The sequence below is a fragment of the Rhinichthys klamathensis genome, unplaced genomic scaffold, assembly GCF_029890125.1.
Source record: "Rhinichthys klamathensis goyatoka isolate OS25496 unplaced genomic scaffold, OSU_Roscu_1.1 h1tg000192l_1, whole genome shotgun sequence".
NCBI classification, from domain to species: domain Eukaryota; kingdom Metazoa; phylum Chordata; class Actinopteri; order Cypriniformes; family Leuciscidae; genus Rhinichthys; species Rhinichthys klamathensis.
This window is the reverse complement of record NW_026606718.1, coordinates 746,980-760,413: the sequence shown is the minus strand read 5'-3', so window position 1 is coordinate 760,413 and position 13,434 is coordinate 746,980. Positions and strand designations below refer to the sequence as shown.

The 13,434-nt window shown below is 38.3% G+C and overlaps 1 protein-coding gene across 2 annotated transcripts in view; it reads left to right on the top strand.

Annotated features, from left to right (window-relative positions):
• pdlim7 (PDZ and LIM domain 7) overlaps positions 1–9,862 on the top strand; it is a 47,686-nt gene extending 37,824 nt beyond the window's left edge. For both annotated transcript variants that reach the window (XM_056262385.1, XM_056262386.1), the window contains exons 9-11: positions 1,464–1,584; positions 3,710–3,825; positions 9,620–9,862. In XM_056262385.1, the coding sequence (XP_056118360.1) occupies positions 1,464–1,584; positions 3,710–3,825; positions 9,620–9,706 (324 nt within the window). In that variant the 3' untranslated portion in view covers positions 9,707–9,862. The remainder of the gene's footprint in view (positions 1–1,463; positions 1,585–3,709; positions 3,826–9,619) is intronic.
• The last annotated feature ends 3,572 nt before the right edge of the window (positions 9,863–13,434 follow it).

The window sequence follows — 13,434 nt, the reverse complement described above, 5'->3', positions numbered from 1 at the left end:
GCAGAGTTTCTATTTCTAACATGTCTGCAGCGTTGAGCGATGTAGCCAATCACAGACATGTTGATTTCTTGAACGCAATAATGGCCAATCAGAAGCATTTACGATGGACTCCCCTCACCGCTCAAAACGGACTTTTTGTTCAGTGCTGAATTCTGTATGCTGGCAAATCCTCTAATTATAACAAACATAGTGTATATATTATGAAAGATTCATTGATAATAACAGATGTGTGAGATCGCGATGAACTGATGTCAGCTTTTTAGGAATTATTATGGGAGCGCACTTTGCGTGCAGTCATGCCAGACCATGCACGCAGTAGCCCGCTTGCTTGCTTGTCATAACAGTGATCAGGAGCATGTATGCTGATGTGTATGGTGGCGACACGTAGGCTAACTTGTAAGTATTTGGAGGTACAGAAAAAAAGTCTTTTTGCGGGTGGGAGCGGGACAAAACATAAATGTAGCGGGCGGGAGAAAGTAATATAGAAAGTAGTTGAGAACGTCAGTTATAACGACCCACGTATTAAAAAATAGTCGGGTTTAAACCGGGCTCATAATTACAGTTAATGTGTCGGGCAGGGCCGGACCGGGCTCGGACACAGCGGGCTCGGGTAGGGTCTTGCTTGATTTTTTTGGGCCCGATCTAAGCTCTACCTCGGGTAAGTTATGCTAACACTTACAGGCATGAATCAGCCGTTTGTCCTTGGGGAACTTGTGGAGCCTCTCCCCAGTTTTTGATGTATTCGTACATCCCGCACAAACACAATAGTTAACCATTTTTGCAAGCTAGGTCTCCAATATAACGTAACTCCAGGCCTGGAGCATAGACAGAGTAGCTTGGAGTACCTGTTATGACGTCACGCCCAGCCTAGTGGAAGGGAGGGGGCGTGCTTAAAAGCACTGTAAAACGCACCAACTTTTCATATTTTATTCAGCATTTTGGTATAAAAAACATAAAAAAACAATGGTGGGCGGTTCTTATCTTTATGTTTAGTAAGCACATTGCATTATCTTCGTGAACATTTTTACCTGCAATTTACACTTTAAGGATGCTGGTAAAACAAAATAATACCATACTCTTTACTTAATATCCTAATGATTTTTGGCGATAATTTAGACCCATACAATGTATTGTTGGCTATTGCCACAGATGTATCCGTGCTACTTGTGACTGGTTTTGTGATCCAGGGTCACATATTAAAATAAAAAGACGGTTGTAAATTGTAGAAAAAAAAACGATGTAAGTTAATGTTATAATATGACAATATAATACTATGATAATGTCAGTATGACCTCAAAAACAAACAAAAGCTATTCTGATTGCATAGCATGAAGCTGATGATGAAGAGCAGTGCCAGTGGGGTAAAGTGTGCGAGAGTTTAAAGTGAAAGTGGAATGATTTTGGAAGTGTGAATTCATAGATGACGTGCGCAGCTCCCTCACACCCCTCTGTCCTCTCCACAGGAAATCATGCACGCCCTGAAGATGACCTACCACGTACAGTGCTTCCTGTGCGCCGCCTGCAAAATGCCCATCAGGAACCAGGCCTTCTACATGGAGGAGGGAGAGCCCTACTGCGAGAGAGGTGAGCGACTCGCACGCCCGGCCGCACATCTTATCGACAGCCCCTGCCGAGAGCCGAGCGCGGGCTCCTGCGGTGTTTAATCATTCAAATGCTGCCACTTCACTTCAGACTTCAAATCTGCTCCATACCGGCCCTGAACATTGATTAGGAGCTTTGCTGAGAACTTTTATGCTTGAGAATCTACTTTAAATATGCAATTAGTAGAAAGTGCTTTGCTGCTCAATGAAACCATTAATACTGTTAGTTCAGGGTTTTTTTTTTTAAAGCTTTTTCGTTTATTTGAATCACAAGACAGATTCAAACTCATGCTGACCACATGAGCAACCAGCTGAAAGTGTCAGCATGTGCTGTAGTAGCCACTTTTTATTCACTTTTTTTGATGGTTACGTTTATGATGCAACAAGGCATCAGGAATTTTTGTTTTGTTTAATTTATTTTTGTTTTGACTAGAGGGAATTATGACTGAGGGTGTGTTCACACTTGGCATGTTTGGTTCGATTAAAACGAACTTCGATGCAAATGCACTGTTAGTGTGGTTCATTTGAATACGTGTCCAAACGACCGCTGAAAAGATGCGTCCTGGTCCGCTTCCAAACGAACTCTAGTGCGGTTCGAATGAAATATAAATGTATCACGGACCATGTCACAAGACCTTAAAAAGGACAGACTGCTCAACGCATGCCTGTTTTTTTCTCATCATAGTCGTGATGTTGCCCATCACAGTTCAGTAGAGGCATCAGAACCGCGTCTCCTCGCAGCAGATTGTTTGTGTGTGTGACGGAGGGATTCCTGCTGCTGTTTTGACTCCTATACACATTTAATAAGCTCTTCAATAAGTTGTCAGCTCCATATTACACACATACAACAAGCGTTTATCCCAGCACACAGCATTGTTTTGGATGTTCGGTAAGTTCCGTCGTGAAATATACGCAATAATAGCCGACATATCCCTATGCCTTTAGATTCAGTTCTAAAAAAAAATGTTTTTTGACACTTATTTATATTAGAGATGTCCCAATCGATCTCAAGGATCAGTAACGGGGCCAATTAGGCATTTTTAACTGGTTGAATCAGCTATCCTGAGCCCGATCCTTTATTTTACATCAGCTGGGAAAATACAAGTATTGGATAAGGACTAGGTATCGCTATAGACTCTATTAAATGACTCGGATTGGATCAGGGGCACATAAAAAACTTGAGTGGGACGTCCCTAATTTATATGACTAGTGAGAGTTAAAGCAGGACATTATTGGAAGGAGCAGGAGACATTAGAATCAAACATATATTTCAAACATGTTTGCCATAGCTCTAAGTGTTTAGGGATTGTTCGTTCTTTTATTTTGGACCTTTTGACACTTTTATTGATCGGAACCATGAGAAGTAGCATAGGTAACAGGTGCACCTGTTCAAGTGCACCCATGGGTGAAGGGGCTCGGGAATGTTGCGGATCAGATTCGAACTTACAGTCCCACATGAGAACCACGGTTTAAATAGTTTTGAATTCAGTAGTGAAATTTGTCATGCTAAGCTGTGCTTGTTCATTCATTTTGTTTCCTGAGTGGTGGAAAGTTGCTAAATTCAGCCACCTTCCATGTCTAATTTCTATTTATGTAGTGCGGTTAATCACATTGTCACATTTGTTGGGCCCCTAATCTTACATAAACAGACATTAAGCGATCTGAAGGGAGTGCGTGTCTTTATTATGTAAATAGGCTTGCATTGCAGTTCCGGTGCTTTACAGCTTTGAAGAGTTTCGGTCTTGTGTCAGCAGCAAGTGGGCAGCTGCTTCTGTCAGAAATAAAGAGCTAGTGTTGATAAAATAGCTGCAGTCTCAGCACCTTAAAAGGATTGTGCTTTAAACCACTTACCTTGCGTACGAGACGTAAAGCCTGCAACTTTTAAGTTTTCCGTAATGGGTAAAACTGGGGCAATCCAAATAGGAATCTGGACCAGTGTCTGTTATCACACACTGAGCATGTGAGGCCTGAGAAAATGTAATCCCTTTTCTTTTTCCTTTCGACAAGACATTTCTTTCTTTCTTGTCTTGTTCTCTCTGTTTCTGACCAAGCATTTCCTCCTCGCTGACTTAATAGGCCCTTTTTGGTTGGTTTGTTTTTCTCTGCAGACTATGAAAAGATGTTTGGTACCAAATGCCATGGCTGTGACTTCAAGATTGATGCAGGGGACCGTTTCCTTGAGGCGCTGGGCTACAGCTGGCATGACACTTGCTTTGTCTGTGCCGTAAGTCATTTTGATGCATTGGGACCTGTCCCGAAACTCCATCTTAAACTTTCTGCACCACGCAACACTATCAAGAAATAGCCACTGTGAACCCAGACAATTCATACAGTGGCTGTTTGCATGAAGTTTAAGTGCTTCACAGCTTTTAAAAATATTCCAGATAAACAAAGACATGAACTTTATATTCTCTTATGGAAGTACTGGAGATGCTCTTGCTATTTATTTAGCTTTTTAGGAATTTAATCTGTTCATTAATTTTTATTTGTGTCCCTCATTGGTCCCCACAAGAACACAATAAATAGCAAAAAATTGTTGGCATGTTATCTGGTAAAGACAAAAAAGAAGGAAAACCTTACCTGCACTTTATTATTTGTATTATTTTATTAAATTAATAAATACATATCTTACAATTGCATAAATACATTCTATTGTACTGTAAAATGAAAAAATCTAATATTTAACAATCATAATAATAATATATTGTCTTATAATACAATGTGTTATAAAAAAAGTATTAATAGAATTGCTATTATTGTTGTTTTTGTTGTTATTATTATTATTATTAATATCAGAGATGCTCACGAGTCTCTGAACTAGAGTCCAAGTCAAGTCTCAAGTCTCTGAGCTAGAGTCCAAGTCAAGTCTCAAGTCTCTGAACTAGAGTCCAAGTCAAGTCTCAAGTCTCTGAACTAGAGTCCAAGTCAAGTCTCAAGTCTCTTGTGGTTATAATAAGTGTTGCATCACGTACAGCGACTCATCCAGGCTGCTTAGAACACTTCATAGCTATATATAAGGAATTCAAAGCATGTATGTTATTATGACTCGTTTATCTATTAGCATACAGTATCAGCTTTGATTTAGGTATATAATCAGTGTAAACAGGCTATTTCAACATGACAAAAACACCAATAATGCTTTACTTTTAAGTTAATATCTGCATCTGTAAAAATTGAGGTTCTGAAGAAAAAGGACTCTCATGTCTGTTGCTGAATTATAATTAAAGGCCTTGGCTCCTATTGTGCTGGCTCTGTGGAGCTGGAGGCATAAGACCAAATATAGAAAATGTTATAGCCTACCTCACAGCACTAAAATTGACATAGTGCAAAACATCACAGTGTAGCTAAATGCAAAACACTATTGGAACCAAATGATGTGAAATACATGGTTCCTCATACGTTCATATATTTGTGGCGGCCCGCCACAATATCAACACTGGCTGACCGCCACACATTGATTTTCGATTTTTAGGTGTTCAAGCACGAAGTGCTGAAAACCTATTGTAATTGTAAGGATTTTTATTATTATTATTATTCCGCCCTAAAACGCATCGTGCAGACCAAACCGTAAGAGCTAGAGACTTGATATTTGGGATTAAGGTAGCACAGAAATCGAGGAGAGGTTGAGAGAGTATGAGCCCGATTGGCCCATAGGTGGCGCTATAGCAACAAAAACGCGAAAGTGATCATAACTCCTAGACCCTATGTCGTAGACTCAAGTGTCGTATATCATTGGAAAGCTGGACTCTTGACTTAAAAAACGTATATCTCCGATTTCATTTCCGGTATGCAAATTTTTCCGCTATTTCCGGTTTTGTCCAAAACCTACTTTTGCGAACTAGTCCCTGGTTTTTCGCCCGATCGGAACCAAACCAGTGCAGAAATGTTCTCTGGAGTCTGAATATCAATAATTATCAAAAAAAAGTTGAAATTTCGATTTCCGGTTGCTAGGGGGCGCAAAATGAACGTTGTGGGAGGAGCCTATTTTACTAAAACGTCTATAACTCAAGAAGTAAATGAGATATCTTCACCAAACTTGACACACTTGTGTATGAGGACAGTTTGGGGTCACAGTAAAAAAACCGCGTCGATCTAACACTAGGTGGCGCTATAACATTAAAAAAACATAAAAGGGGGTGTGGCCACCTGACCGTTTGTCAGATTGACTTGAAAATTGGTATGCAGTGTCTTGGTCCAAGGTGCCATGTATGTGTAAAAGGATATTGGCGTATCTCAAAAAACATGGCCGCCATCGGCCAATGAAGTTTGAGCACCTGTGAGACGAGGTTAACGGAGGCCAATCGGAACGAAACTCTATGGGCATGTTCGACTCATGGCCCAAGAGGTCTGTAAGAGTTTTGAAAGAAATCGGCCACTAGTTGGCGCTAACGAGTTTTACGGCTCTGTAATCACGTGGTGTTGCACACATCCCCACAATATGCATATCATTTGATAGATCTCCTCATGTTGAACAACTTTGCCTCTAGAACCATTGCTGTCAATCAAACCGTTCATTAAATATTCACGAATATGTTAAAAACCTACTTTTGCGAACTAGTCCCTGGTTTTTCGCCCGATTGGTACCAGACCAGTCTAGGACAATTCTCTGGACACTCTAGATCAATAATTATCGAAAAAAAGTTGAACTTTGCCCTTTGCTTCGCTATAACAGGGTCATTTATAAAAGGGGTGTGTCAAAACACACTCAAAAGCCTATAAATCATAAATAAAAACTCAGAACTTCACAAAAATTGATGAGCATATGTGTCATACCATGGTGAAGAAGCATGCAAAGTTTCATGGAGATCGGACAATAGGTGGCGCTATAACTGTTGAAAAGCTTTAAAACCATGTATTTCCTATGGTAAATTGCCTGTATTGGCTGTAAATGGTCTTTTCCATCTATGATCGTATAATTTTCATATCTTAATGTTTAAAACCAGTGCAGTACAATTATCTGGACTCTCTAGATCAATAATTATCAGAAAAGGTATAATTACTTCATTTGGATGGCTATAATAGAGTGTAAATCGGATGGCTATAACAGCTATAACAGCTTGGATGGCTATAACAGCCAATAAGTGGTATTTTACTGCCCCCTGCTGTCATTTCATCATACTACTCTCTAATATTTTTATATATAATTGATATTTAGACTTTATTAAATCATTATTTTAACATTTACAATCACATTTTGTCAAAATTCATCTATTGCTCTGTACTCTCTAGAACAATAATTATAGAAAAATGTATAACTTCTTCATTTGTATGACTATAATAGGGTCAATTCAATATGTAACCTTGACCGAAAGGCAATATCTTTTCAATAAATGCTCATAGCTTCTTAAAAAAAGGTCAAGAACAGCTATAACTGCTTGAAAAAAGGCTAACAGCCAATAAGTGGTATTTTACTGCCCCCTGCTGTTTAAAAAAAGTCATTTTGTCACACTACTCAACTATAATTAATATTTAGACTTTATAAATTCACTATTTTAACATTTACAATAACATTTAGTCAAAAATCGTCTATTGAAGTGACAATTGAGTCACATTGGCTCCTGAAGTTCCAAATGTATCTACATCAGAATGAGCGTGTGTAGATTAAATTATATGAAAACATGGCCTATTGTATAAGTAGGCTGTAATAGCACTGTTGTCCACTAGATGAAGCAGCAGCATTAGATATTTTTAATCTTTTTTTATATGATTTTCACAATAACATATCCCAAAAATGTGTGTGTGTGTGTGTGTGTGTGTGTGTGTGTGTAAGCAGGCATTATGGAGTTAACATGAAAAAAATGGTTTGCTTCAGTTGAGAATACTGGAGAAACAAAGTAGTTTAAAATGAAAGTGAGCCAATAAGTGGTCTTCTACTGCCCTCTGCTGGCCACTCTTCTTATTAATAGTCTTTTTTTGTATATAGACACTATAAAATCACTTATATAACAATTACTATTATAACACATTCTTATTTTGTCAGCGTTTATCACTTCAATTGTTCTTATGCTTCACATAATTGCTATCAACATGGTAAATCATGGTAAATAACGCCAGAAACATGGTAAATCATAGTAAAAAAGGTAAATCATGTTAGAATCCTGGTAAATTATTCTAGAATGTGCTATATCATGGTAAATCATCCTATAACATGGTATATCAAGGTAAACTATGGAAAAATCATGTTAGATTCATGGTAAATTATACTGGAACATGGTAAATCATGAAAAATCACACTGAAATGTAGTATATCATGGTAAATCATGCTTGCTACATAAAACTTAATGTATTTTGATGCTTTTGTGCTTAACGGCCTGAAAGGCCTTAACTGCTTGAACACCGCTAAAATGCTGCTTGCAGCTTTAATTTATTTTATTTTTGCTAAGCCTATTTAAAATCGTATTTGATTGCAATGCAGAGCGCCATAGCGCATTCGCGCCGCACTACCTCTCGCACGTCTCTCTCTCTCTCTCTCTCGTTCACCCATACCTCTCGCGCTCTCTCTCCCTCATGGAACACCATGAGGTGCACGCGCGCAGATACCGCATATTTTGCATTGAGCGCTTCTTTTATTTGGCCCGTCTTGTTTGAAGTTTTTAAACCCAAAGCTTACGATGAATGGCACAGCAGCGGCCGGTGCAGTCGACATGTTTGTTTGTTGTCCTCTCATGTGTGGCCACGCGCATGTAGTACGTGTTATGTAGGCAGGTTTTAGGTAACGTGTCGGAGGGAGGGGAATAACAGAGCTCATCAGACGTTTCCTAAAAATAAACATTGTTCACGAGTCCCGCAGCTCGAGTCCGAGTCGAGTCTGAAGTCTTTCGAGGACGAGTCTCAAGTCGAGTCTGAAGTCACTGTGTGTGCGACTTAAGTCGCACTCGATTCCGAGTCTCAAACTCGAGTCCCCATCTCTGATTAATATCAATAATAATATTTACTTTTTATTTTTATAATTAAATTTATTTTATTTTATTTTACAGAACAATGGTAAAATTACAATAATAACATTTGGTCGTCTTAATTTGCTTTCCAACATTAAACCATTGAGCTTTTATTTTTGGCGGTAAACCGCAGAGAGACCGTAACGGTTCTCGTTGTTGACAACAACAGATTTATAATGATTCTCTTTACGAATTTGGGAAGATGGTTGGCGCACGTTGCGTTCCCAAATGCAAGTGCTGTGTGTTTGAGTCGCTTATAATTTGCAGAGTAGCATTTACTGTGAATCGAAACTGAAAATGAACCCAGTGCTGTGCTTTACTCTGAAACATGCAGCGCGTCAGACTGTATATTTATATTATTACATCACAACCATTGCGATTTCATGATTGCACTAAGCCATATATCATAACCATGGATTGTCAAAATTCATAAAGTTACCAGGCAACTGGCGAGTGACACCGTTTCAACAGCGGCTCGCATGTGGGTCTTTGACAGTGCTGCCATCTGTTAGCCAGGGTTCAGAGGCAATCCGTGCATTAAATAAATGTATTAGAAAACGTAACCTTTCACAGTTTATTGGTGTTGATGGACTACTCCCTTTGGTTTTTTGATCATCGTTCTGAATCCGATCCAGATGTAGTCTTTAAAAAAAAAAGCTGGGAAAAAACAATGCATGAAGCTAAAATAAAAGTTTTTTTGTTTATGTTTTGCTTGTTTAAAAGCAGAGGCTCTGTCCTTTCTTTTGACATATTGCATGTTCAGATATTCATACAACAAAATATTCTGGGGGGCCATGAAACTTTTATGAAAATGATCAAAAATGCTGGCGGTGTCTGTAAACTTTTTTTTTTTCATAAATGCCAGCGGCGAAAGAGTTGATTAATTTAAAAAGATCTTACTGACTCAAATGCTCTCTAGACTTCAAACATTTCACCCCTAATATTATTGGCTTCTAGCAAGTAGCAAATGATGAATCGCAGCATTCGAATAAGCCCTGTTGATTAGTCCCTTTGCATTAGCTCCATGACTGAATAAGAGTTTGGTTACCACTGTTTAATCCTCATTTTTCATCTCCTCAGATCTGTCAAATCAATCTAGAGGGGAAGACGTTCTATTCAAAGAAGGACAAGCCACTGTGTAAAAGCCACGCTTTCTCTCCGCTGTGAGGCTCTGCTGTTCTTCAAGGAGGGGCCGGAGCGGAGACTGGGGGGTCTATGCCAAACAAGAACAACTACTTTACTTGAAGCCTGTAACATATGGCTGACTGACAGTGATGGATACAGTAGCTCCGGAGGCTTTCACCGGCTGTTATAGCCCGCTTCGATCAGCATTCACTAAGAATGTGTCATTCAGCAAAGCACGGATCTGAATTTTCGGGAGCTTGCTACAGTAAGCCGACAGACTGGCCTCAGTTTTGCTGTGTTACGATGCCAGTCATTCAACTGGAAAACCGGCTTATGAACGAACTGTTAGAACCACCAATGCCAGATGTCAGAATGGATAACAAGGCATTTGGATGTCCCTCCTCATCCACCTCCACCTCCAAAAGTACACCTGCAGTATTCATGATGCTTCGTAAATCCAAAGATATTAAACGTTCTTACTTATACGGCTCACTTTACTTTCACTTTTTTAGGTAGATTTGGTTCGTTTCAGTATTTCAATACTTGTAAGGTCATGTTTCACCCCTTTTTATAATGCATAATGAAAATTAAGCCATTTGTAAGAATATTAACATTTTTTTTATGACTTCATTTCCATGACACTTGAGCACATTTTTCTTACATGTGTCTTTCTAATTACTGTAATGCAATAAAAAAAAAAAAGTAAAGTATTTATACATCATGATAGTATTTGTACTGCCTTTTATGCTTATTTTACTACAGCAAAGAAGAAAATCACCATTAAACATAAAGGGAATGTGATTATCATGAAAATATTGGAAAAAAACTAACGTTAAAGTATTTTTCTTTTGATTTTGGTGTAAAACGTGACTGTTTTTTTTAAATGAGATCTCTTCTGCACTTTGATGTATATATTTATCATCCAAAGTTCTGTCCTCTCTTTTGTCACAAATAAGGACAAAGCATTTCCCATGCAACGATTGAAGCAATCTTGTCATACTCCATACAATCCATTTTGTAGGCTAAAGCATTGAGCATGTGATCTACTCAGACAGGATCTTAAAGTGGCCCCTCAATCCTCTAGATGCTGTGCAGCCTACTTTTTTGCTCTGCCTGATTTGCTGTGCCAGGGTACTTAAGGTAATGGCAAACCACAAAGGAATAAAACGCCCCTGGCAGCTACGCTGAAATACATTAGCACTGATTGCATGAGTTCCATCCTGACCCAACCAATGGTCTCTACATGTCTTCAATACTAAATACGCTACATTCATCTGTTCTAATCAGACAGGTAGTTCGAATTAAGGAAAGGCCCGTGATGCCATAAAAACGGTTTGCATTGGCTTCTTTAGAGATGCTATACCCAGAACATCATTCCCTTATCGCGATCTCCTGCGCTCCAATTGGAAGAAATGCCACCCTCCAATATCCTGCTCTTAGAAAGCTATATATATTTGAGGCAGCAGCTCAATTTTTGTACTTTTATTGTATTGACAATGTGTTATGCATCAACTATCAAGTGCATTTTTTTTTATAGCTTTGCAGCCTTTAACTATTGTGTGTTCAAACTGCTGTATTCTGTGCAGAGGTTTATATGTCAGATGGTGCAAATCATTTATAAAGAAATTGTGCTAGAGACACTTAGTCAATAAATCACCTGCAGTCATGTTGCGATGTGCTGAATTACTCGTATGAATGGCAGTGACATTGAGTTTTCTGCATGTATTTGAATTCTGAAGGTTCCTTCTGTAAGTGTTAAACTGAAGAGGGTGCCTAACATAAATCACTCGACTCCACTTTTAACAATATATAATTTATTTACATCCATTTTAGGTTCAATTACTATACATACCTTTTCTGAAATTTCATAGAGAGATATATACATAAGGCCAAGTAAATACTTGAAAGCACTTAGAAACGAATTTCCAAAATTCTACCCACAAATCCATATCATTGTCCAAAAAGTACAGGAAACCTTCTGCAGAAGAGGGCTTCCTATTACCACAAAATCATCGACGACAATTTACATCGACAAGAAAAATGAAACGTAACTTTACCAAAAAAGAAAAAAAAAGAAGAAAAAAAATAGAAAAGAATTGTACAATTGCATAAGCGCTGTGGCATGTAATAAATACAGCATTCTGACTTGCAGAAAGGCAAGGAACATTGAATTAAGAAATCGAATTGAAGAACATTCACAGGTACACAATTCTACGTTTCTCAGTTCAAAAAAGAAACTCAGTGGAAAGAAATAGCACACTCACACATTCATTTACACAGAAAAAGCTATGAATGAGGCTGACAAAATGTACAGTCATGAAAAGAGATCGGTGGTTCCTTTAGTGAATATCACGGCATCTGCTTTATTCAGTGTTAGTAGCGGACTTCTGCTTTGTGAGCTCAGAACAACAGACTGCTGGAATGGTTTTTATGTCAGTGACAAGTATCGACATCAATGAGAAACTCATTTTGTTGCGCACTCTGTAAAGAATGCTTAGAAATGCGCAACATGTCCGTTTCAACTGAACTGTTTGTAAACCTGAGTGTTAGGAATCTGACCATTTTTTTTAAACCAAATCCTTGTCTAAATAATCTGACGGAAGTATAATTTACCGGTAGCCTACATTTATTTTCTCATGACGTAGAGTTGAGATTTCGTAGGAATCTAAGAATCGATTACCCATAAACCAACAGCCTCAGGATGAAACAAAACAGCGGTGAACAAACTTATGGCGAAAACAGTCTAAACCTCAAACACTGCAGAAAGAATGAACTCAGTGCTATATAACCAATGAACAGTAGGCAAACACTTCACAGGTTATACTTTGACAAATGTTACGTCAGTTGTCTTGTCTTTTTTGGCATGTTATTAAAATATCATTTACAATTACTTTACAAAGTGCTGTATTAAATATTTAAATTGTTTTACCAGTGAAATGCTCAAAATGAAAAGTTAGCATGAGATCTTGAAAGAAAAATAGATAAGAGTGTTGAGTATAGGAATGTTACTTGTACTCGAAAACAAAACAAAAAAAACCCCCACAATCGGCATAGATATGAAATAAATGCTCCAGATGGCTCATACACTTTGGTTGCGCAGAGATGCGTCATATGAAAAGTACTTATCTACAAGACTTTCATAGATAAAAAAAAAAAAAAAGCTGACTGGTTAATTGATTTACGAAAAACCACCAAGGGAAACCTTAAGGAAACATAAGGTACACAAAACATGAAACAAAAACCCATAATGTGCACAATATGGCATTTAACTTGAGTTCTGTTAGCTGAGTGAAACAGGCCTTGCTGTGGAGAGAATGTGCCGGGCTCCTCCAATCATCTCTTCAGACGTGGCCGTCATTACCGCTCAAGATGAAAGCCGACAATTTGTGATCCACAGTTTCTCACAAATCCTCCTTCATTTGGAATGAAATACTCACATTCAAAAATAATAATAATCGGACAATCTTCAAACTGTGTAATGCACATTCATGGCGCCAAACGCGGGGCTGAGACGTGTTGCCGTTCGACAGGAATTTAGAAAAGCAAGAGAGTGTTCTTGGATGGAACATTTGGGAACATTTGCTTTTTAGGGGTTGATGAAAATATTCTTTCTCCTACGAATAAGAATTTGCCCTGAAGCCAAAATGGCTTTCAGAGAAACATAGACTCATTAAATATGAAGGAGACTAGCAATGAAACATTTGGTAGTATTGCATTTTCTGTTTATAAAAGAAGAAAACCTTTTCAACGGGGAACTTTTGTTCTTCCTC